At 36.5% G+C, this 24,927-nt stretch overlaps 1 protein-coding gene and 1 long non-coding RNA gene across 3 annotated transcripts; one reads left to right on the forward strand and one right to left on the reverse strand.

Moving 5' to 3' along the window:
* The first annotated feature begins 8,883 nt into the window (after positions 1 to 8,883).
* On the forward strand, positions 8,884 to 9,778 carry LOC140981818 (uncharacterized). The gene is made up of 2 exons (XR_012176140.1): positions 8,884 to 8,942; positions 9,489 to 9,778. It is a non-coding gene; the product is annotated as an uncharacterized lncRNA (long non-coding RNA).
* Positions 9,779 to 11,154: 1,376 nt separating this feature from the next.
* On the reverse strand, positions 11,155 to 22,263 carry LOC140980749 (kinesin-like protein KIN-UB). 2 transcript variants are annotated; one of them, XM_073446795.1, is made up of 19 exons: positions 21,879 to 22,263; positions 20,805 to 20,905; positions 20,560 to 20,682; positions 20,055 to 20,240; positions 19,679 to 19,900; positions 19,412 to 19,568; positions 18,626 to 18,775; positions 17,726 to 17,814; positions 17,296 to 17,499; positions 16,270 to 16,416; positions 14,894 to 15,028; positions 14,661 to 14,792; positions 13,555 to 13,693; positions 13,369 to 13,461; positions 12,564 to 12,689; positions 12,347 to 12,472; positions 12,089 to 12,232; positions 11,679 to 11,807; positions 11,155 to 11,602 (listed from the first exon to the last, which is right to left on the reverse strand). In XM_073446795.1, the coding sequence occupies exons 1-19, from the start codon at positions 22,081 to 22,083 to the stop codon at positions 11,439 to 11,441; spliced, it is 2,772 nt and encodes a 923-aa protein (XP_073302896.1). In that variant the 5' UTR covers positions 22,084 to 22,263; the 3' UTR covers positions 11,155 to 11,438. The 2 variants fall into 2 exon arrangements, with proteins under 2 accessions (XP_073302896.1, XP_073302895.1); XM_073446794.1 differs by having other exon boundaries at positions 20,805 to 20,908.
* Positions 22,264 to 24,927: the final 2,664 nt, after the last annotated feature.

The raw sequence follows: 24,927 nt of genomic DNA on the forward strand, positions 1-24,927 counted from the left end.
CTGGAGCTAATTCAAGTTTATGGCACAGTAGGCTTGGGGATACGAGTGAGAAGAGAATGAAAATGCTTGTTTCAAACGGAAAGCTACCGGAATTAAAGATCGTTGAACACAAGCTGTGTGAAGCTGTATTTTTTGGAAAGCAGAAAAATGTGAGCTTTTCAAAAGATGTTAGAGAACCGAAATCAGCGGATTTGGAGCTGGTACATACCGATGTATGTGGACCATCTTCTGTGACATCTCTTGGAGATCACTCAAGATATTATGGTACTACTGTTGACGATTCGAGCAGAAAATCTTGAGTTTATTTTGTGAAAATAAATCGGATGTTTATGAGACCTTTAAACAGTGGGAGTTAGCCATGGAAGATGTGATGGATTCACTGTCATCCAATCATATGTGGGAGTTGTCAGAACTTTTTTAAGGTAAAAAGGTTTTACATAGCAAGTGGGAGTACCGATTAGAACATGACGGTAGCAAGTGCTACAAAGAAATACTTGGTGTAAAAGGTGAAAAAGAAGTCATTGGTTACACTGATATTTTATCTCTGGTGGTAAAGTTAACTACTATCAGGAGTGTACTTGGATTGATGGTAAAAAAATATTTACATCTGGAACAGTTTGATGTAAAGACGAGGTTTCTTCATGGAAAGCTAGATGAAGAAATGAATCAATCACAGGGATATGAAGTACGAGGGAAAGAGAAAATGGTGTGCAAACTTCAGAAGAGCTTGTATGGTCTCAAACAAGCTCCGAGACAGTGGTACAAGAAGTTTAATGGTGTAATGAATAATGATGGTTTTCTGAAGTATCAGGCTGATCACTGTTGTTATGTGAAGCTTGGTGGTTATTATATCATACTACTGATATATGTAGATGATATGTTGATAGCATGAGCTTGTCTGGAGGAGATTGATACACTCGAGAAAGAGTTATCAAAGGAATTTGCTTTGAAGGATTTGGATGCTGCAAAACAAATCATTGGAATGGAGATCCTTAGAGATCGGGTGAATGGAGTCTTGAAGCTTGAGAAGATTCCTTGTGAGAGCCCAGCCCAAATTGTCCCTAAAGCCCAGCCCATGTGGAGTAAGTTAAAAATTAAAAAAATAAAATAATAATAATAGAAAAGAAAAGAAACAAGAAACAGAAGCTTCTCTCGCGTAAGTTGCATCGGCCGAGCTCTGTTTTCTTTTCTTCTTCAATTTCAAATCTTCTTCCTTCGATTGTGGCTACACCGGTCGCCGAAAAATTCAAGTAAATATGTATTCGGAAAGCCCGTGACGAGAGCTATCCATTGATACCTCTTTTGCAAGGTTTTATCGCGATCTCGTTCGAACCCGTGAACCTTGGCTCGTTCGAATTTTTCTCTTTTTCCTTGATTTCGTGTTCTTTCGAGCTTGTACATCTAATTGTGTAGTTGTATTCGAAACTTGAAGTGTTCGAGGTACAAAATTCAGATTTTAGGGTTTTGAATTTTGGGTATTTTGATTTATTTGAGCTCCAATAATTAATATGTATTGTATTATTGATTGTAGGTGCTATATCAGAGCTAATTAGAGGTATCTAACATATTTTCGGTATTTATTTGGATTAAATTCGAAAATTCAGATTTAATTATTTGGGAATTGATGATTTTTGAAATGTTAAATTGTTATTGGAATGTGTTTATGGCGTTAAATTCCTAGAAAATATCGGAAATTTCAGATTCGGTACGATTGAAGTTTCGAAATTTCAAGTTGTCCGGTATTGAGAGATTGAAGTTAAATAAATCGCTAGATTTGACTTGCGATGAGTTTTAGGAATTTTAAAGCCTAAATTATGGATTTTTAGAATTTTAGGCTAAATTAGTGAATTTTGGAATTTCTTTCGATAAATTCCTTGATTATTTAACTAAGATAGGAATTGATGTGCAATAAATAATTTTGCCACAGGATTGGAGTTTTCGAGAAATATTTAAGATATTTTGTGGTACATTAAAGTCAGTTAAGGTACGTATGAACTGTTTTCATTACGACGTCTATTATGACGTGAGATGACGTTGAGTATGTTGTAATGAGTTGTGGCGTGCTTTATGTGCTTCTGTGAATACGTGATTGCATTCATGTATTTATTTGAGTTGATACTATTAGTGCATAGCATTTCGAGCCTTGACTCCTTTGATTACTATTGATATTGATCTATCGAGTTGTTGCGTCATCGATGGAGCGGGTGGGTAGGATTAGCACTCCTGATGACTTGCATGAGGGCTGAGCGGGTAGCTCCCATACCCTCGATGCTACGTGCATGGATGAGTGGCGACTTGATGTTGCGTTGCTACGTTCCTGGCACGGGTGGCCACTGTTACTGTTGTTGATGCGATTCATTTGGACTCCGTTTGGTATCCATTATCGGTTGTTACCCTTCACGCATTGCATTACATTGCACTGCATCGCATTTTACTTGATTTCATTTCATGTCAGTTATATTTGTCATAATATTACTGGTTCGTTGTACTGGGGCCCGACCCCTCGTTTCTTTTTATGATGTGGTTGTTTTTGATGCCACAGCAGGTTATCCAGGAGGATTTGATGCGTCTGGTGGAGCGTCAGGCAGTGGTGCCCAGTCGTCGAGTCATGGTTGAGAGTTCCCAGATATATATACTATATTATGGAGTCATACATTTACCGGAGAGATACCCCATGTAGCTGTACTGTTATTTTTACGATGTTTTGAATTGATAGTTGTGTGATCGAGCCTTGCCGGCTCTGCATGTGTTTAGTCCTGGTCAGTGCGGCTATAGGTTGTGAATTGATGTTTTGACTTTATTTCGAGTATATAAATATTATTTGTGATGTTTTGATTTTTTTGGGATGTCTTGTTTACGAATAGGTCATGCCAAAATTTCTGTAGGCCCAAAATGGAAAATTTTAATCGCTTACGCTGTTTACATTAAGAAATCCTGGTTGTTTGGTCATTAAATATTAATCAAGAGCACGGGCCCCCACAGTTGGTATCAGAGCGTAACTGGGATATGCTCGAATTAGAGTCTAGCGCACTTGAGTCTTGACACAAATAACATGATTGTAAATGTGTTTGACTATGTGCTCTTATTTGAATTATTTGGTGTGATTTGCTTGAATGTATAGAAATTGCCTATAACTTTATTTTACATGTTATCTGCCTGTGGATTTAATCCTCGTGTCTTGTAGAATGGCAGCTGGAGGAAGAGGTAGAAAAGGAAAAGAAATAGCGCAAGAATCTGAGGCGCAAAATGTTCGAGGACTAGTAGATATCATTAGAGGTAGACGTGGTCGACCTCGAGGACAAGTCGCTCAAAATGTTGAAGAAGTGAACCAAGAACCTCCTCGACCTGAAAGACCTGGAGCTAGACAGGTAGCGATTGAGCAAGAAGTGGAACAGCTGACACAGAAAGTTGGAGGAATGCAGTTAATAATTTCTCAGTTCCAGGAATTACGTCCTCAAAAAGTCTTTGGCAATGAGAGCGGAGAAAAAGCAGCAGGCTGGCTGAAAAGTATAAATCATCTATTTAATTTGTTGGAGCATTCCCAATATATTAGATTGAAGCTTGCCATCTACCAACTTAAAGACCTAGCACAACTCTGGTGGGAAGCCACAGAGGAAGCAATGAAGGACTCTGGTGACATTATTACTTGGGATGCTTTTCGTGCTCACTTTACCCAAGAATATGCACCACCATCATATTATGCTGCTAAAGAAGAAGAGTTCAATCAGCTGGTGCAGGGCAATAAATCAGTGGTGGAATATGCTTCACAGTTTTCTGCTCTTTTGGCCTATGTTCCACATGTTGCTAGGAATGATCAGGCTAAACTATCACGTTTTCTGCACGAGTTGTAGCGGACTGTTCATACTTTGGTAATGACTGGATCGTCTAATACGTATATTCAAGCAGTGGAAAAGGCGAAGAAATTTGAAGCAAGTTTGCTCAGAGGAGACCCACAGCCAGGTCCATCATCAGTTTCTCAGGGATCTGGGAGTAGTATGTCAATGCCAGTGGATTTACCTCCATATCAGCCTGTACAGTCATACCAACAACCCAAACAGCAGAGGTACAAGGCAAAAGGAAAGCAATTCAAGAAGAAGTCTCAATCCAGCTCCTCCAGTTCAGGCAGTGCACGAGGAGGAGGTTCTGTTGGGTCGTCTAGCACGGTGCATTGTGACCGATGTGGTGGTCGACATTTCAGTTCCCAATGTGTAGGAGTTCAAGGTACTTGTCATAATTGTGGTCAGATTGGACATTACGCCAGAGTATGTCCTAATGCAGGGAGACAGCAGTTCCAGCCACAACCGTTTGGTCAAGTTCCCCGTGGACCAGTCTTTAGACCATATGCTCCTACCCAATCATTCCAGCAATCTAGTTACCCACCTCCCAGAGGTCCTATTCAGCAGCCATTTCCAGGGCCACAGCAAGCCCAAGTCCATGCTTTGACTCAGGACCATGCTCAAGATGCACCAGGAGGAGTGATTGCAGATATTTGTTATGTTTTTGACTATCCTGCACGCATATTGATAGACACATGAGCATCTCATTCATTTTTATCTGCTGCATTTGTTGATGAGCATGAGATTGCTACTATTTTTTTGTTGGATACTGTGTCAGTTGCTACTCCTGCCGGTGTATATTTGATGTCCCGTGAGATAGTTTTGAACTGTGTGATTAGATTTGAGGGTAATATTATGATAACAAATCTAATCAAATTAACCATGACTGATTTTGACTGTATTCTGGGTATGGATGTGTTGACAAATTATCGAGCTACTGTGGATTGTTTCCATGAGGTTGTCAGATTTATACCGTATTATGGCAGCAAATGAAATTTTTATGGTTATGATTCACAGTCTCGAATTCCATTAGTATGTGCAATGGAAATGTTCCGGTTGTTGTCAATAGGCAATGAAGGATTTTTTTATTTATGCTCTTGATGCAACACGGGAAGAACGATTGAAAGTTTCAGACATTCCCGTTGTCAAGGATTTTCCAGATATATTTCCTAATGAGATTCCAGGTTTTCCACCTCAAAGGGAAATAGATCTTAGCATTGAATTGATGCCAGGGACGAATCCTATTTCTAGAGCACCATATCGTTTAGCTCCAACAGAGTTGAAAGAACTCAAGGAACAACTACAGGATTTACTGGAGAAAGGCTATATTAGACCAAGTATGTCGCCCTGGGGAGCTCCAGTATTGTTCGTAATGAAGAAAGATGGAACGATGAGAATGTGCATCGATTATCGGCAGTTGAATCGGGCTACTATGAAGAATAAATATCCTCTGCCGCGTATTGATGACTTGTTTGCTCAGTTGCAGGGTACTTCTGTGTATTCTAAGATTGATCTTCGTTCCGGATATCATCAGCTTAGAGTCCGAGAGGAAGATGTTCCTAAGACAGCATTTCGGACACGATATGGGCATTATGAATTCTTAGTTGTGCCTTTCGGTTTGACTAATGCACCCGCAGTGTTTATGGATTTAATGAACCGTGTATTTCGAGAATTCATCGACAGATTCGTTATTGTATTTATTGATGATATCTTGATTTATTCTAAGTCAAAAACAGAGCACAAAGAACATTTGGCACTAGTCCTTCAGACACTCATAGAAGCACAATTGTATGCCAAATTTTCTAAGTGTGAGTTCTGGTTAGACAGAGTTTTATTTTTAGGCCATGTTATATCTGCACAAGGAGTATCTGTTGATCCTAGTAAAGTTGAAGCTGTTATCAACTGGCCTAAACCAATAAATGTGTCTGAAATTCAAAGCTTTTTGGGATTAGCTGGGTATTATAGGCGTTTTATTGAGGGATTTTCTAAAATAGCTAAGCCGATGACCCAGTTGACACAGAAAGATCGACGTTTTGTATGGACTGCAGAATGTGAGTCTAGCTTTCGGACTTTGAAAGAAAAGTTGACCACAGCTCCAGTGCTAGCGTTTCCTTCAGGCTCAGGTGGATTTGTTGTCTGTACAGATGCTTCTCTAAATGGACTGGGTTGTGTTTTGATGCAAAATGGGCGAGTGATTGCATATGCATCTCGTCAGTTGAAGCCACATGAGACTCAATATCCAGTTCATGATTTGGAGTTAGCTGCCATTGTGTTTGCATTGACGATATAGTGTCATTATCTGTACGGGGAACAATTTGTGATTTATTCTGATCACAAGAGTCTGAAGTATCTTTTCACACAATCTGATTTGAATATGAGACAACGTCGATGGTTAGAATTGCTTAAAGACTTTGATTGTGATATTCAATACCAACCAGGGACGATGAATCAAGTTGCAGATGCTCTGAGTAGAAAGGTTCAGTCTAAAATGTTGACATCTTTGACTAATTCAAAAGTTCATGAGCATTTGGGAACTTCAGGATGGACTTATCGGACTAAGGGCGACTACTTTATAGTTTCATCTATTCAAGTTGAACCACAAATTGTTTCTAAAATCAAAGTAGCACAGAGAACTGATCCGCATGTTTATAAATTGAAAGAATTGACTATGACAGGTCAATCAGACAAGTTCATTGTTGCTTCAGATAGATGTATGCGCTATAATGGTAGACTTGTGGTTCCGAATTTGATAGATTTGAAAGAATCTATACTTCGAGAAGCTCATTGTAGTCGACACAGTGTTCATCCTGGAATCAGAAAGATGTATCATATCTTGAAATCTCATTACTGGTGGGAAGGTATGAAATAGGAGATTTCTGACTTTGTGGTTAGATGTTTGACGTGCCAACAGGTTAAAGCTGAGAGAATGAGACCTGGTGGTATGTTACATAGTCTGGAAGTGCCACAGTGGAATTGGGAGCACATTGCTATGGATTTTGTGACACACCTGCCTCGTTCAAATCGTGGTTGTGATGCGATTTTGGTGATTGTGGATAGATTGTCTAAATCAGCCCATCTTATTCCTTATGATCGTACTTGTACTTATAAGAAAATGGCAAAAATGTACATCGATCATGTAGTGAGATTGCATGGTGTGCCTGTAACTATAGTATCGGATCGTGATCCCAGGTTTGCTTCGAAGTTTTGGGGTAGTTTGTAATCAACATTGGGTTCAAAGTTGGCGATGAGTACTGCATATCACCCACAGACAGATTGTCAGTCTGAGAGGACCATTCAGACACTCGAGGATATGTTGCGAGCAGTCGTGATGGATTTTAGGGGTGGTTGGCAGGAATCATTATCACTTGTTGAATTCTCTTACAATAACAGTTTCCAAGCAACCATCGGGATGGCACCATTTGAAGCTCTATACGGCAGGAAGTGTAGATCTCCGATATGCTGGGAAGATGAAGGAGAACGACAGCTATCTATGCCAGAATTTATACAAGAAATGAAAGAGAAGGTTGCAATGATCAGGAAAAGAATGAAAGCAGCTCAAGATCGTCAAGCCAGTTATGCTAATAAAAGGCGTAGGCCTTTAGAATTTCAGGTTGGCGATCGGGTTTTCTTGAAGGTATAACCATTTCGTGGTACTATGAGATTTGGGCGTAAAGGGAAGCTAGCTCCGCGTTATATTGGTCCATATGCGATTGTTGAGAGGATTGGCACTTTGGCTTATCGTTTGGACTTACCACAGAGTTTGTCTGCGATACACGATGTGTTTCATGTATCTATGCTGCGGAAGTACGAGCCCGATCCTTCTCATGTCTTGAGGACTGATGAGGTGGAGTTAGATAGTTCCCTTAGCTATGTTGAGCATCCAGTGCAAATTCTTGATCGCAAAGAAAAGCAACTGAGGAACAAGACGATTCCACTGGTTATGGTGCAATGGAGTAGACATGGGAGAGAAGAAGCTACATGGGAATTAGAAGCTAAAATGCGTCAGGAATGGCCTCATTTGTTTGAAAATGTAATAAATTATTCCATGTATTCTGATTTTCCTATGTACTATCAGTGGTAAATGTTTGTAAACCACTTTTGTATAAATTTTGTGTACGTTAGATTTCGAGGACGAAATCTTTTATTAGTAGGGGAGAATGTGAGAGCCCAGCCCAAATTGTCCCTAAAGCCCAGCCCATGTGGAGTAAGTTAAAAATTAAAAAAATAAAATAATAATAATAGAAAAGAAAAGAAAGAAGAAACAGAAGCTTCTCTCCCGTAAGTTGCATCGGCCGAGCTCTGTTTTCTTTTCTTCTTCAATTTCAAATCTTCTTCCTTCGATTGTGGCTGCACCGGTCGTCGAAAAATTCAAGTAAATATATATTCAGAAAGCCCGTGACGAGAGCTATCCATTGATACCTCTTTTGCAAGGTTTTATCGCGATCTCGTTCGAACCCGTGAACCTTGGCTCGTTCGAATTTTTCTCTTTTTCCTTGATTTCGTGTTCTTTCGAGCTTTTACATCTAATTCTGTAGTTGTATTCGAAACTTGAAGTGTTCGAGGTACAAAATTCAGATTTTAGGGTTTTGAATTTTGGGTATTTTTATTTATTTGAGCTCCAATAATTAATATGTATTGTATTATTGATTGTAGGTGCTATATCAGAGCTAATTAGAGGTATCTAACAGATTTTCGGAATTTATTTGTATTAAATTCGAAAATTCAGATTTAATTAGTTGGGAATTGATGATTTTTGAAATGTTAAATTGTTATTGAGATGTGTTTATGGCGTTAAATTCCTAGAAAATATCAGAAATTTCAGATTCGATACGATTGAAGTTTCGAAATTTCAAGTTGTCCGGTATTGAGAGATTGAAGTTAAATAAATCGCTAGATTTGACGTGCGATGAGTTTTAGGAATTTTAAAGCCTAAATTATGGATTTTTGAAATTTTAGGCTAAATTAGTGAATTTTGGAATTTCTTTCAATAAATTCCTTGATAATTTAACTAAGATAGAAATTGATGTGCAATAAATAATTTTGCCACAGGATTGGAGTTTTCGAGAAATATTTAAGATATTTTGTGGTACATTAAAGTCAGTTAAGGTACGTATGAACTGTTTTCATTACGACGTCTATTATGACGTGAGATGACGTTGAGTATGTTGTAATGAGTTGTGGCGTGCTTTATGTGCTTCTGTGAATACGTGATTACATTCATGTATTTATTTGAGTTGATACTATTAGTGCATAGCATTTCGAGCCTTGACTCCTTTGATTACTATTGATATTGATCTATCGAGTTGTTGCGTCATCGATGGAGCGGGTGGGTAGGATTAGCACTCCTGATGACTTGCATGAGGGCTGAGGGGGTAGCTTCCTTACCCTCGATACTACGTGCATGGATGAGTGGCGACTTGATGTTGCGTTGCTACGTTCCTGGCACGGGTGGCCACTGTTACTGTTGTTGATGCGATTCATTTGGACTCCGTTTGGTATCCATTATCGGTTGTTACCCTTCACGCATTGCATCGCCTTTTACTTGATTTCATTTCATGTCAGTTATATTTGTCGTACTATTACTGGTTCGTCGTACTGGGGCCCGACCCCTCGTTTCTTTTTATGATGTGGTTGTTTTTGATGCCATAGCAGGTTATCCAGGAGGATTTGACTCGTCTGGTGGAGCGTCAGGTAGTGGTGCCCAGTCTTCGAGTCATGGTTGAGAGTTCCCAGATATATATACTATATTATGGAGTCATACATTTACCAGGGAGATGCCCCGTGTAGCTGTACTGTTATTTTTACGATGTTTTGAATTGATAGTTGTGTGATCGAGCCTTGCCGGCTCTGCATGTGTTTAGTCCTGGCCAGTGCGGCTATAGGTTGTGAATTGATGTTATGACTTTATTTCGAGTATATAAATATTATTTGTGATGTTTTGATTTTTTGGGATGTCCTGTTTACGAATAGGTCATGCCGAAATTTCTGTAGCCCCAAAATGGAAAATTTTAATCGCTTACGCTGTTTACATTAAAAAATCCTGGTTGTTTGGTCATTAAATATTAATCAGGAGCACGGGCCCCCACATTCCTGGAAGCAAGAATCCAGCTGATATGCTCACGAAGGCTGTTATCATTAAAAAACTGAAGTTGTGTTTGACTTCAGTTGGTCTCCTTGACTAACAAAGGAGGTATGAGCTGCACTGATGGTGTGAAGACATGATTGAAATCAAGTCTTCAAGTTGGAGAATTGTTAAGTAAGAATTTAATAGGGTGGGACCCACATTAAATTAAATAATAAAAAAACTTGTTTTCTCACGTATCCCACATCGAAAAAGTTGCAAAGCGGAACGAGGGAATTAGTTATAAATAGAACTCAATTCCTTCAGTTATTGTATCCCAAAATCAAAAATTTTTCAGCTTTGATAAAAAGAGAGTGCATAGAAAAAAATAGTATATTTTTTAATTGAGTGCAAGAATTCTCTTGTGTGAGTTAAAGAAATTATTTTCTCGGTATACTCGGGTTGGGAGTGTGAGAAATATTGAGTGTATCGGTGTATACACTTGTTGTAATATTTCTTCCAGTTATAAAAGTTGCAGTGCTCGTGGACGTAGCCTATATTGGGTGAACCACGTAAATCTTTGTGTTCTTGTTGATTATTTTATTCCGCATTTTTGGGTACTATTATCATCTTGATCGGCATCGCTTCGGTGTAATTCTCCAACAAAATAATCATCTTACGTCCTGCATTTTAAAATTATTTCGGATAAGGAATTTTATTTTCTTATCCACTGATGAAGGTTGGTTACTTCAATAAGTCAAAATGATCGATGTCCCATTATTGTCTAATTATCATAAGAAATGTTTGGCTGTATACATCTTTTGTGTGACGACTTTGGTCAAATTTGAGCACTGAAAACATACCATCTGTGTGTTTGTATACCTATGCCCCTGCAATTGTAATTTGGACAAAAAGTTATGTAAAACGATCTCACGGGTCATATTTTATGTGACAGATATCTTATTTAGGTAATCTATGAAAAATATTACTTTTTATGCTAAGAGTACTATTTTTTATTGTGAATATCGATATGATTAACCCGTCTCACAAATAAAGATTTGTGAGACCTACTCTTGTATTTGTTACTTTTCTTTATGGTTCTTTCCTTTTATGTGTTTTACCATATATTGGAGACCAATTCATAATGTATTATGTATGAGTTTTTCAGAAGCCAGTAACATTTTCATGTTTTCGAAAAGACACAGAATCCCACTAATTTAGATCCAATCAGTAACATTTATATAACATCTATAAAAAAAAAACAGTTGTTTAATAAATACAAATAAATATACAAATACTTTCAAGCTCATCCCACGCAATGTCAGATTGCCAATACATAAATTTTAGAAAGATACAAATTTCAGATTAAGAACCGACTATTTACAGCTTAAAATAAGTCTATAAGGCCACAGGATGAGAAATAAATGAAAGGTATAAACTACATATAACATAAATCTTGAACCCTGCTCACCTACTTAATGATCTTTTTTTCTCATGACGGTCTTCATATCGAAACATGCCAAATTCCATTCTGCACTACTTCATCCATGATCAATCCTCAGTCGGTTCAACTCGGCCACGAAACTGGGGCTGGACTTTAGGGTCTTGTGGGCGAGAGTCCTAATATCCTCTCGTGAACAATCTCGGGAAATACGAACAAGCTCCCACAGGGCTCCTCCACCTATCATTTCCTTCGCATTGACCTCTGGAATGAAACAATTAAGGAACTGAATCTAAATACTACGAATCTTTCTTTAGGATGTAAAATGAAAATGGTGTACCGTGCTGTGCTAAATGGCAAAGTGCTAGCTCAACGTGGCGTCTGATTGGAGAAGCTTCATTGTTAGCATTCAGTACAATCCAGGGAAGGGCTCCATCTTCGATTAGAATAGACTTCCTATTCTTAGTACCTGCAACAACCAATTGTCGATGCTGAGTTATTTACAGACTTCAGGTGGCAAAGTTGACAAAACTTAGCATAGATTTCGAATTCCATATCAAACTCTCAGAAGAGAATATGTCATCCAAACTTGAATGAGAATTGGAAAACCACCAGCGATGAATCAGAACAGGGTATAAAAGAGATTAAGAGAGAGCACTAAATATATCCGTATTTGTATGGTTTATAATTGCAGAAAAGAATTTATATTTCATCGGGTGGGAATGTTCTCCAGGAGCCTAAAAACTTCACCTTGACTGGATGCCCTAGACTCGCATTTCGCAAAATTTGCGATTCCTCGAGCAACTTGAGCAAGAACATCTGGATGCCTGCATCTGACCATGCCCAGAAGAGCCTTAATACCACCTTCAGCTCTTAGCTCCGCTTGTAACTTGTCTGAAAACGTAAAATTAGTTATTGTTAAAAGCAAACAATATAACCCGATAAAGAAATTTCTAATTAGAAACATTGGCTTTTAATGTCAGTGCAAATATGGGTAAGGTTGATTACCATTCCCACAGAGATTAGCAATGGCTCCAGCAATCATACGGAGAGTCTGAGGATCCTCTGCACGAGTCGCTGTCAAAGACAACAAGCTGATGCCCCCTCGGGACATGATGAGCTCCTGGTTAAGTTCTGCCATTTACCACGAATCAAACTTATAAGCCGGTGATAAACTGGGATAATCTTATATGTGAGTTAGTCCAGTGTAGGTAATGAGAATTACCATTCATTGCGAGATTTGCGATTGCCCCAGCTGCAACCCGGTGAACGGTCTCGTCATTGGAGCTTTTCAGGATTGTCAGCAAGGACGTAAGTCCACCAGCCTCAACAATCCTTTCTTGATTTGATTCTGCAGAAGCGGGATCAAGGGAAAATGATAATAAATGGTCGACAGTAATGTGATAATAAGCGTGACACATTACAAGAAGATCAAGGTGGAAACACAGGTGATCAAATATGAAATGAATTTAGTGAACAGTGCGGCAAGCGTAAGTTCCTTCATTTGTTGTTTTTAACTTGGTCAATAATCTGTCAGTGATTGTTTGTTTAGAGAGGAAAACATGCATTCACAAATCGATTTGTTACGGGACCACCTCCCTTCACAACTCAGGGTATCTTTGCATCACTTCTTTTTTTGGAATGACAATGAAATGCAGTCTAACAACACTGGTTTGACACCAGAGAACAAGTATCTAAAGCCTCATGAATCAATGAGTTACATTCCAAGACAAATCAAGAGTTAATTAAGTGGAAATTGGCAGAGGAAGATACTTGCCATTGTCAACATAATATAACTAACTATTTCAGTACGTTAGTCACAAAAAACCTGACCAAGTGAAAAAAATAACAATCAAAGGAGTCCCAAGGATTTTACAATTCAACCGGCAATACCATCTCAATCCATTCATCCAAAAACTTATAAAACATATGGTCATCCAAGAAGTTTGGATCAAGACTTGAATGTTAAAAGGCGAACAAAGTAGAAAACAAAGAACGATAGAAGAAAGGGCATTCGTCACTATCATTACCTTCTGCTGCAAGATTAGCCACTACTTTCACAGCATGAATGCGAACATCAGCATCTTCTGCTTCAAGTAATGACAATATCTTGTGAAGGCCGACTGTCGCAATGCAGAAGATTTCAGCAGGAGAAAACATTGATGAGGATAAAGCACACATTTTTGAGAAAAATCAAACATGAAAAAATGGTCCACCTTGTTCAAAAAGTTTCGCCATTGAAGCTCTCTCTCCATCTCCAGTGTCTCTTAGCTGTTCATTTTTTATCTGAGGGACGAGAGAATCCAGGGAACTAGGTACTCGTCCATTCAAACCTCTGTCTAGGTTTTTGCTTGTCTGTGCAGCCAAAGAAATTAAAAAAGTCGATAATCTTCATGCAAATGACAACCATAAACATGTTCATTCAGCACGTTAAATTCCTGATACGCAGAAGGTGTTATTGTTCATTCAATTGCAACAATTTCCAGCCAATCTAGCTTAAACAACGCAAATAGTATTAATAACTGAAAGTAACATTGACTTGAACTTGAAATTCATAGAATGTTGAAGCTCAGATAAATAAGTTCCAGGGACCAAGAAAATTCGCCACAGATATAAGGTAATCCACTTCCAGCCAACATAAGCATTCTTATTTTCAGCGATGGCTGACCAACCCAATCTCCCTAGCTTACATCTAATTAAAGATAACCGCAATTAGTTTACATTTTTCTCTACTATCAGTTCCATCTATTAGAACAATTGCAAAAACGGTTGTTTTGAATCTTTCAACAGAAAGAATAAGGACAGCAGATGGAGATGCAACAATGTCGAAGTAAAGTTGTGGACAACATTTTGCAGAATGATATTCAGTAAAAAAAAAAAAAAAGATTAAGCGGAGGGGCAGAGACGTTGCCATTTCGGTAATTATCATCTAGAAGACTGTCATGACTGTAATGTTTTCAATGAAGAGTACTAAGCTCGCAAGTGCAGTCAATAAGCAACACTAAGTCTATTAGTACTGATTCAGATTTCAGAAAGATGGCAAGACCCCGAAGTTTAGGAGTTGGCAACCAAATCATTCTCACACATTGTTTCAAAAATACGAAAAATGACCACCTGCTCCCATCAAAGTTGAAATTTGGAAAATGACACGATGAAGTAATTGAAAGAACGACAAAAAAAATGAGGAACTTGTAAGTGGAGGAAAACTGGGAAGAAAGGCACCCTAAAGATATGTCGGACAGAAGGTCACTGCTAGGCTCATGTGTAGTTAATTTGGAAACACAGTTCACTGATCAAGTAAGTGGTCCTTGTAAAGGCATACCTCATCAGCATCAGAACTTATTTGCAGTAATTGCCTTTGCAGAAGTGAGAGTTCGTCTTCAAGCTTTGCTTTTTGGCATGCTTGATCTTCCAGCATCTTACGAAGCTTCACAAGTTCAGCATTCCCAGCAGCCTAGAGAGTCGGTTGATATTTATCAGGTGGTAAGCCACAGCTATAGGGATTAAGTTGAAATAATACAGTGAAGAATAGTCAATCGCACACTTAATTCACACCTCAGCTTTTTTCCAATGAGTCAATTCACTTTTCAATCTATCATTTTCCGCTTCTGCAGCTTTCCGTGAAAGAGTTTCATTTTGAAACTTCTTTTTAATCTCTGCCACTTCTCCAGAAGCAGACAGCATAGGAGACTGCAAGAATATAAAATTGACTAGACTTACTGATAATGCCAGTACCAAGAACTTGGAAAATTTATAACCCAACTTCCCGAACAATAAAAAATATTTAGAGCTCAAAGAAACGAGAAAAGACGAAAAAACTGTAAACTTTCAAATCAATAATGAAATTATTAGATTGAAAATATTCGAACACGTGACTTTGGCTTTCATTAACTGTTCAGTAAAGAAATATATTGACTTCTATGTCAAGGTGGATGATATGTTGAGTGTTGAGACCACATGAATATCATCAGCATAATCTCACTTATAATAAATACTAATGACTGAGGCACATGCGTTGCGTATAACATAATATTAGATTTTGGAGTATTGTTTAATCAATTTATAGAATGGGTATTGGACATTTGTAATTTGATATAAATATTATAATTAGCATATTCGTACATGTTGTTGTGTATGACAAAAAATCTATTTTTCTATTAAACTTAATTTCAATAAAATATTATGGTAGAAAAAAGAAGGTTTTTTGGTATTGAAGAGGATGGTAAAAAGGGAAGAAATTTTGGTGTCATTCTCAAACAATTTTTCTAACCCTCTCAACTATTATAATATAGAAGATATATGTTTTTGTTATAGAATGTAAATCAAACATAGTAATGCTTTACATCAACAAAACAAGGAAGTTCATAGATTTTTTTAAACTAGATAAAACTGTTGAAATAAGTAACATAGAATTATCATTGAAGCATTGGAAAAACAATCATAAGTGTCTCAGAAACCCAAATAACAAATAAAAAGGATACAGAAAAACATAGGACAAAAATTATAGTCAAAATTTTTAAAAAACTTTAATTTTGACTAAAAAAATTGCCAACAGATTTCTAATTTCAAAACTCTAAGTTTAATGAAGAGCAATGGCTTATCATTACCACAATAACGTTTAACTTTTGATGTCTAAAACAAAGATTAACTCTCACATTTCACTTGATAATTGATTCCTCCAGTCCTCCCACGAACAAGTTAAAATTGCAAGGGACCTTAAAGAAAGTTGACAGTAAGCAAATGACCAAGATCTTTAGGCGTTTCAGCTGGTGCACGCTATGAAATTATAATTCATTTACAGCTTTATCCTTCCAAATTACTTGCAAAAGTAGCGAGGAGTTATTTACCCAAATCTCATAATAACAAGATATTGTTAACTTTACCACTGAAGGCTCCTAAGACCACGCACAAACAAATCATAAATGAGATACCTCCGCATTTGACCTCTGATCGATGCCATTTTCAGATGGGCCAACTTTGACTTTTTGTTGTCCGTGCTTTTCTTGTTTTATTGCCCATTGTTCCTCAAGCTTCTTTACTGACTCCATATAGTCCTTTTCATACTTGAGTTTCTCCAGCTAAAAAGATAAGATGCAAACAGATGAAGCAGGTAAACCCATTAGATGAGCATAGATGATCAAACCTTCATCTTGCTCGTTAAATCAAAGCTCGTGAAATTTCCTAGTTACAGCACATCATAGTTCAGCTTAAACTAAGGTTTAAAATAACTGCAAATCCCTTTCAAATCTCCAATTAAAGGAGAAAGAATAACTTGAGGTCTTAGCCAATTATCCAACAAGTTTACAAACAACCGAACAACGAGAAGAGTGTGCATAAAAGCACGCAGATGCTAATTTCCATAGTCTTAGAAACCCATATCTTTTAGTCAGCCACATCAGGTGACGACTTCGCCCACATTCTCCATTCCATGTGTAGATATATGCATCTTAGAATGTGACTGTGGTCTAAAACTTTGAACAGCGTATTTTTCGGGAATTTTAGGAAATAACAGTTCAATATATTCAACTACATGAGTTTTATCATGGCTGAAACAACAGGATTGACAGAAATTGTTAATGAATTTTACTCCCCAGGCATTAGAACTAAGAAAATGTAGTTGATACAATAGATAACACTGGCCTTGCAACTACTTTAAAAACAAATAGAGACTATGTCGAATTAAATTTTATAGCTTCTTATTTTTGGTTTGTAGAAATGCTATGGGTACGAACGGTTCAATAGTAAATTATTTATTGCTGAAATTATGTAGACGTTTCTCAAATAGAAAAATGACGATATTATTCTCGAGTTCCCTGTTCCTAAGTTCCCTCTATAGTATCCTCAGAGTGAAGACATCATATGTATTACATGATCCGATACCAGATGAAATCAAGATGAGCATGAAAATCGACGGATATTCGCACCAAGAATCATACCCCTTGAGTGCATTCACATACCTCTAGTGCATCAGCATAGTTCTGTTCCACCTCAGCAACACGTTTTTGTGCTTCAGAAGCTATCCTTCCAATCTCATCTTGAAACACTTTTTGTCGTCTTTCATGCTCGGCAATTAACTTGTCCAACTGTATATCAAGCTTCCTCGACAAACTTTTGTAATCAAATTCTTCCTTAATTTTCAACATGTTCTCTACCTTCATAGCCTGAAATAAGTCATGGAAACTTAATGTCATTAATAATCTGTCCCATTTTAACATGTTATACAAGATGCCATACTTAAATATCATATAACCAAAATTACATACTTCATTCTTAAAAATATTTGCAATAGGAAATCATTCAAACGACCACAAATTTGTACAATGAACTTTGGAAACCACAGTTGAATAACACGATAAGGCTAGATGCACATTTGTTAAAATGAATTACCCTTTGTCCAAACATTATGGTGCTGGATGTCTCTCCTCGATGTCGTGGTGATGGTCCAACAGTAATAAGCAATGAGGTTCTAGCAGTGCCTGAAGATTGAACATTAAGTTAAAAAAAAAAATTAATGACAGGAATTTTAAACCATTTCCTTTGTTTAATTCTGTCTTCATTGTGTCTAAACGATGGTTGTAAAGGTAGACACCCATGCAGAAGAAGAGATCACAAAATGTGTGAAGTTTCCAGTCAACAACCACCGGCATAAAATGCCACAAATCATTTGATCACCATTTCTCATGCAACATCACATAATTGGAATTCATCCTACTCAGTGTCCTAGTATTCTAGCATTGAATTGTTGGAAATATAAAGGTCCTGGATCTTTGGCAGAATCTGGATTGTGCTGGTGAGATGCTGTAATCACACATTCAACAATCCAGACCAACAAAAGTACAATCAAGTTCAAGAAGGGAGGAGTGATCCAACAAACAGCTATGAGTAATAGAAACTAAGAAATATAATTGGACATTCATTTTGCAATAAAAGATTACTCGAAGCTGAAACACGCATATTCTAATGTAAGAACCTCAATAGGCAAAAAAAAAATTGAGGGGGAAAAAAGGAAACAAAAAAACAAGTATAGCAGGCCAGGACAAAATATTCTTCGAAATTCGAACACATTGCTTCATTAAATTCATCATGACTCTCCAATGAACATGACTTAAATATCCAGGTTTTCCAGGACATTATAAATATAAAATAACAAAGAATGAATGAGAGATGAGAGAGGAAATTGTCTATCAAGTCTTTCGGCCACTGTTTTCTTTCACCAAAGTTTTATGTTGCTATATTTTGTTTTGAGCCACATTATTCATAAAAACCTTAATTTCAGTAAATAATCACCTCCAAAAGAATCTCGAAGCAACCTTGTGAGCTTGGAGTCACGAACAGGAACATGTGCACTGTTCTCTGCCAATGCATTAATGCACTTCCCTAGTGCGCTCAAAGAGAGATTGATAGATTTTGCTTCTTCCAATGTATGACCCTCACTGCCTGCAACATGGAAACAGCTAATTTTCAACATAAGGAAGAAAAGTTAAAGTTGAAATTAAATCCTGGACATGCCAAATCCATTGCTTTAACACTTGATTTCCTGCTAAGCACAACAAATGACCAGTGAGAATGTCCTGTGTGATCCCTTCCTCTAATACAGGAAAAAAAAGAGCACTTAAAAACTTCTATGTTGATAGTAGCGGTCTTTTCCAAGGTTAACTAAATTTTGACACCCAGAGATTTGGTTTAAATAAATTCTAACCCCTTGAGGTTTGAAAAATTACATCAGCCTCTTTGAACTCCTAAGATTGACCAGGGCATGCTGTAATATTTCAAACTTCATGGGTGTCTACTAACAACACCCAACATTGCCATATAATTAATTAACTGTTTTGCTAGATGATGGCTTTAGAAAATAAACTGGAAAAGAATCGGCACAAGAACATATAGACAACTAGACAAGGATTCTTGGAAAGAAATGGTAGAAGAAAAACAAACACAAAGATTCATCCAAGAACTTATGATTGAATGTTCATGATGGATCCAAAATCGGTGAAATAAAATAAGCAATCAAATATTGGCTGCTGATATTCTGCACTAGAAAATATGCATATTCCCCACAATGTCATACATAACCTGATTTGTCAATGCGCTCTGAACCAGCAAGGTCCACAATAACTAGTTTGCTCTTCCGTACAATGGGAGGCTTCAGCGTTTTACCCGTCAGAGTAATGCTGCCATTTTCACTTGAAAGAGAAGAATTTCTTCCCTTAACTGACCTCTTTACATGTACCTACAAAAGAAAAAATTCAAGACAAAAGTTAAAATTAGGGGAAAAAAAAGAAGAAAAAAAAGAAGGTACTAATACAGAACAAAGGATAATGTAGAAATGCATAATATCACCATTAAAATGGCATGGCTACGCGATGATTCTGTATTTAATTTTGTGTTCGCAGCATAACGATGAGCTTCCCCTAATTGCAGTAATTCCACGAAACTCTTGGGATCCCTAATTTCTACTAGTGTTGCACCAGGTACAGAAACATCTCCATTTTTTGGATCTTCCACAATAGATATATTACCATTACTTGGATTAAGGAGGTCCTGTATCGTTTCCATATAAAGCTGCATAAATTTAGGAAGAAAATCAATGTTGCGCAAGTAGAAACGCCAACAAGAAAACCTTAAACTGCTCAAGTCAGACAGCCAGTGTTAAAAAAAGAAAGAAATGCGGAGTTTTCAGTTTGAAAGGGAAATAGCATTCTTCATCAGTAACAACCTGCAAATAAGAGACAGAAACCAAATCATTCTCTGGTGATGCTTCTACCAATATGTCTTCCATTGCCCGCAACATTATTCCACGATCAGCGGTGTCTTCTTGTCCTAGTCTTCCAAGAGTGTAAGTTTTCCCTGTACCAGTCTGTCCATATGCCATAACTGTTCCATTGTAACCATCCAAAACACTCTGCAGAAAACAATAAACATCGGTGCTTATATAACTAATGTAATGAACTGGAAAGTTCAGAGGCACGTGGGGGGTAGACAACATAGGAAACTGACCAACACTGTAATCAAAGAAAATTCAAAAGTCCATATGATAACAACACAATATTAACCAAGCACAACTCAGAGCAGGAACACTGAGTGAAATGAAGTCTTAGATATTTACAGTTTAGGACTCAGGATCATCAGTGAGGCCAAAGGTGACAGCATGAACTTCTTCATGTGAAAATTTGAAGTGGAAAAATATTGAGTATCAGCATAAAAATCAAGTTTGTTATTACCTCCACAACAGGCTTCGCTACAACTTCGTATACACGTTTTTGTGATGCAAACTCAGTTAATACATCATCAAATTCAAAAGTATCAGAATCCCAATTGTTTTTCCGAAGCTTCAACCTCTTAAGCTGAAAAGGAGAAAGAAAAATTAAATTCGAGCTCACGTGAAAAATTCCAATTTGAATCTCAGAAATGATCTTCTGTTTATAGCAAAATGAAATATCTCGATACAATGGCAGGCAGGCTCTACCTCTGGTTGCAATTCCACACAATCGGCAAAATCAGCATCTTCCACCATCTCTTCAGCATTTCGAGGCCTTAATCTAACAGCAACTCGAACCCTCCCGGAAACTACTTCAAAGATTTCAATATTTGAGATGCTATAAGTAAACAACAATTTACAAATTACAGGTAATATCATGTCATTAGGATTGGTAAATAGAAGAAGGGCTAGACAATAAAAATCACAATATTCCTACAATTCATGGTGAAATCACTCATATTTTTATTTGAAGTGGTGTATCATAGGGGTAAATGGTAATAGTAATTCCCATTTCTATACACCTTTCACAATGATATAATTTCACTATTTTGAATGGGAAAAGGCCTTAAAACAATTTTCAGTAGTCTTATTACCATGAAAAACACATAAATATGGGTGTGATTACTAGAGCCAAATCAGCTTACATCAATGAAAGAAAAGCGGAATGAAATGCAGCAAAGCAGACGGTAAATTATTGATTGAAATATAACTGATAAATGCAATTTGTGCAAACAAAATACACCAGAACAAGAAGAGAAAGCCCAAATATGAAAAGAACGAGGGATTTACATACTACAGAACTCTTGGTTTCCGAATGAGACAAAAATATCCTTTACCGGTTCCAAAAATACCTTCCCCTTCTTAGCAGATAACTCTGCGACAGCTGAACTATAGAAACCTCTCAAAGAAATTAATACGCTAACCATCGATGCAACATGCACCAAAGTCTACTAAAGGAAATCATCAAGGGAACATAAAAAACTTTCTTGCAAAAAGCTGAGATGCATTCGAGAAAAACACGGTCCTCTCAAATTAAATTTGCAAATAACAATGGAGAAAACGCTAAATTCTCGCTCGATTTTCTCCAATTATGACCTACCATTCACACACACACACACACACTAAAGAAACCATTAAAATTCAAATCTTTACATCGCACCACAACTGACACGCACAAAAATATTCCAAAAACGGAATTCGCTAAGCCTTAAACACAGATTTTACACAAAAACAACCAACACCCACATCATATCTCACACAAGTACATCAATTAAACTTTACCAGCAGAATCATCTCGGCTTGAACCAAGTGAACCGGAGCTGCTGCGCCGAAAACCGGAAGAAGCAGTCGAATGCTGCTGCACCTTTGACTTAAAAGAAGATGACGAGGAAGAAGAAGGGGAATATTTGGGATTGTAATTTTCAATCTTCATTGCTCCTGCTCTGGATACCCCGCCGCTGCCATTTCTGAAACTAGAGCTCGACATTTCCTCTGGGTTTCTTTCTTCCAACTTTTCTACAGTTCACATAATTTCTCCTAATAACTTTCCAGTAAAGTGATCAGAGAGTTTTGAACGAAAGAGACTTTTGCTTTGCTTGCACACAGCTGAAGAAATGAACTGAAACTTGGAATTTATTTATTTTTTAGTTATCGGAAAAAGGGTATACAGCGGGACTTGTATTGTTGCTATTTTGCATCTTCTCTATTCTTTTCTTTCGTAAATAATATTAATATTTTTTGTTTGGTTAAATTAAAATAACAGTTGAATTATATTATGAAATTATTTGCAAATTTTCGTTAAAAAAAAGACAAAAAAAGTCCTTTATTGCGTTACTAAATATGTTTACTAATACTAAATATATTTTCATTTATTATTCTCATATTTATAACCAACTTTAATACTCATTTAACTTGGTTTTATTTATTTCTAAACATCGTAAGACACCGTGTAATAATTTTTTGATATTTTATAGTATTAGATAAATTGAGTCACGCTTATATTAAATAGGAAGTTGATATTAAACATCCTAAAATATATATATATTCATCGAATTTATCGTTAGTTTTTGTATAAACGCAAGGTAGTGTTTGATTAATCACGTTTCAGTCGGTTCGAACGAGCGTCTCGGTGGTAAAGAAACGTGAATTCGCGAACAATTAAATCAACCATTTTATTAGATGGTCATTAATTTGAAAACAAGTGGGCACAATTTTATAAAGTGGGGGAGCATTGGAACTTCGAAGGCGCCAAAAGGGCTGTTTTATTTCAGATGTGACAGTTTTCATCTATATTATTATATAACACAAAAAAAAATTTAAAATAATTTCATGACTCAATTTTGTGAGACGGTTTTTTTATTTGAATCACTCACAAAAAAATTTTATGCCAAAAATATTATGGACATGATTGACCTATCTTACGAATAAAGATTTGTGTGACCGTTTCACAAAAAACATAATATGATATGATAATCATGTATACTAAACAAATGAAGTAATTTTAAGTTTGTCTAAAAGATAAAAACATTTTTCGTCTTATCAACACTTTCTTATTTTTATCAATATTTTTGAATTTTCAAATGATTAATTATATCATCTCTAACAAAAGAAAAAATTATAATATATTTTAATATATTTCTGGAAGTTGAACCAAATATTATTTAACATAAAAACATTTTAATATGTATATATGTATCGTGTGCCACGGACGTTAGTTAATTTTATAAGCCCTCTGTTTTGTTTTTAATTAATAATTAACGAGTTATATATTACACAAACTGGTATTCTTAATTTGAGGGCCACTTCCCCATTTACTTGACATGATTGCCATTTTGCGACGTGGATAAATACTTCTTTTTTCTTTTTTTTTCTTTTTTTTTTGGTGAGTTTTTAATCGCTATTCCGGTATATTAATAAATAAAATATGTTGTTTTTTTTAATTATACGTTAGAAATTGTTTCAAGCGAAAATAATAAGAGTATGTCTCTTATGAGACGATCTCACGAATCTTTATCTGTGAGACGGGTCAACCCTATCGATATTCACAATAAAAAGTAATACTCTTAGCATAAAAAGTAACATTTTTTATGAATGACCCAAATAAGAGATCTGTCTCACAAAATACGACTCGTGAGACCGTCTCACACAAATTTTTGTCAAATAATAATGGAGGTCGATTAACTCCAAAAAGCCATGCATCGAACTTTATTTGAAATTCGAAGATGCAAAATCCAATTAAATATGGTCCACCGACTGCATTTGATGCGTCCATGTTCTTTATAAATTTAATGGATTGCGGTTTTTAAGGTAAGAATTTCATAAGCAGGGGTGGGTCATGGAATTCATTCACATAAATCTAAACAATTCGGTTGTAAATATCTCCTTCGCTTTTTTTTATATATATAAAAAAAATCATTGTAATTTTTCATCAAATAAAAAATAAATAGCTTTAGATTATATTGCTCTGTGATTTTTAATTAGAGGCAAAAACTAACGTTGTTAATTTTATATAGTAAAGTTGGACGTCAGGATCAAGAATTTATCATTGGATCAAAATTATGGTTGTTAGTCACAATGTACAATTTTATTTTTTTTTTATATTATTAGTGGTAACACATTGTGTATCTATTTAGGTGTTAATAGGTCGAGCTCTTAGGTCCATTAGTTTGAGGAGATGCGTGTATATCTGCTGATATTGTTTCGTATATCTTAGATATCAGTCTTACTATTTGCCTACAGTCTGACATGTCCTCAGCAGACACATTATGACCCGTTAAGATCTCACGTTATTTTTTTACGGCCCACCAAACCAACCAAATCAAACAGCGCAACGACAGCAGCTTGACGCACGAAAACTTCTCATGAGGTCACTCATCTCATTATTACTCTCACATTCTCACTCGTGGACGTTTAACTCAATATTATCCCACGAAGTATACAAATATGCACCTCGCTCTGATAGTGATGGTTAGGATCAAGTGCTTACCATTACTCCAAAAGCTATAGTTGTTAGTCAAGACGTAACTTTATTTTCTTATACTCGTGAAGGTAAGTGCATTTGTAATAAGAAAATAAAGTGCGCGATGTACCAAAGATAATAGTGAAATATTACCTAACTTCTTCATAAAGAAGCACAGCCCGATGTTTGCTTTATGATTTTTCATGAAAAGAAAACATGCTGAATATGCAAGCAATCGTGCCACTTTATGTAATTTTTTAAAAAAGTTAAAAAATATTGTCTACAAGTGACTGATTTTTTAAAATTATATTACGTTTTTTTAAAGTCGATGATGATATTGGTACAATTAAGTTTCGAACAAAATATATCGTT

This window comes from Primulina huaijiensis, chromosome 7, assembly GCF_012295235.1.
Source record: "Primulina huaijiensis isolate GDHJ02 chromosome 7, ASM1229523v2, whole genome shotgun sequence".
Taxonomy (NCBI): domain Eukaryota; kingdom Viridiplantae; phylum Streptophyta; class Magnoliopsida; order Lamiales; family Gesneriaceae; genus Primulina; species Primulina huaijiensis.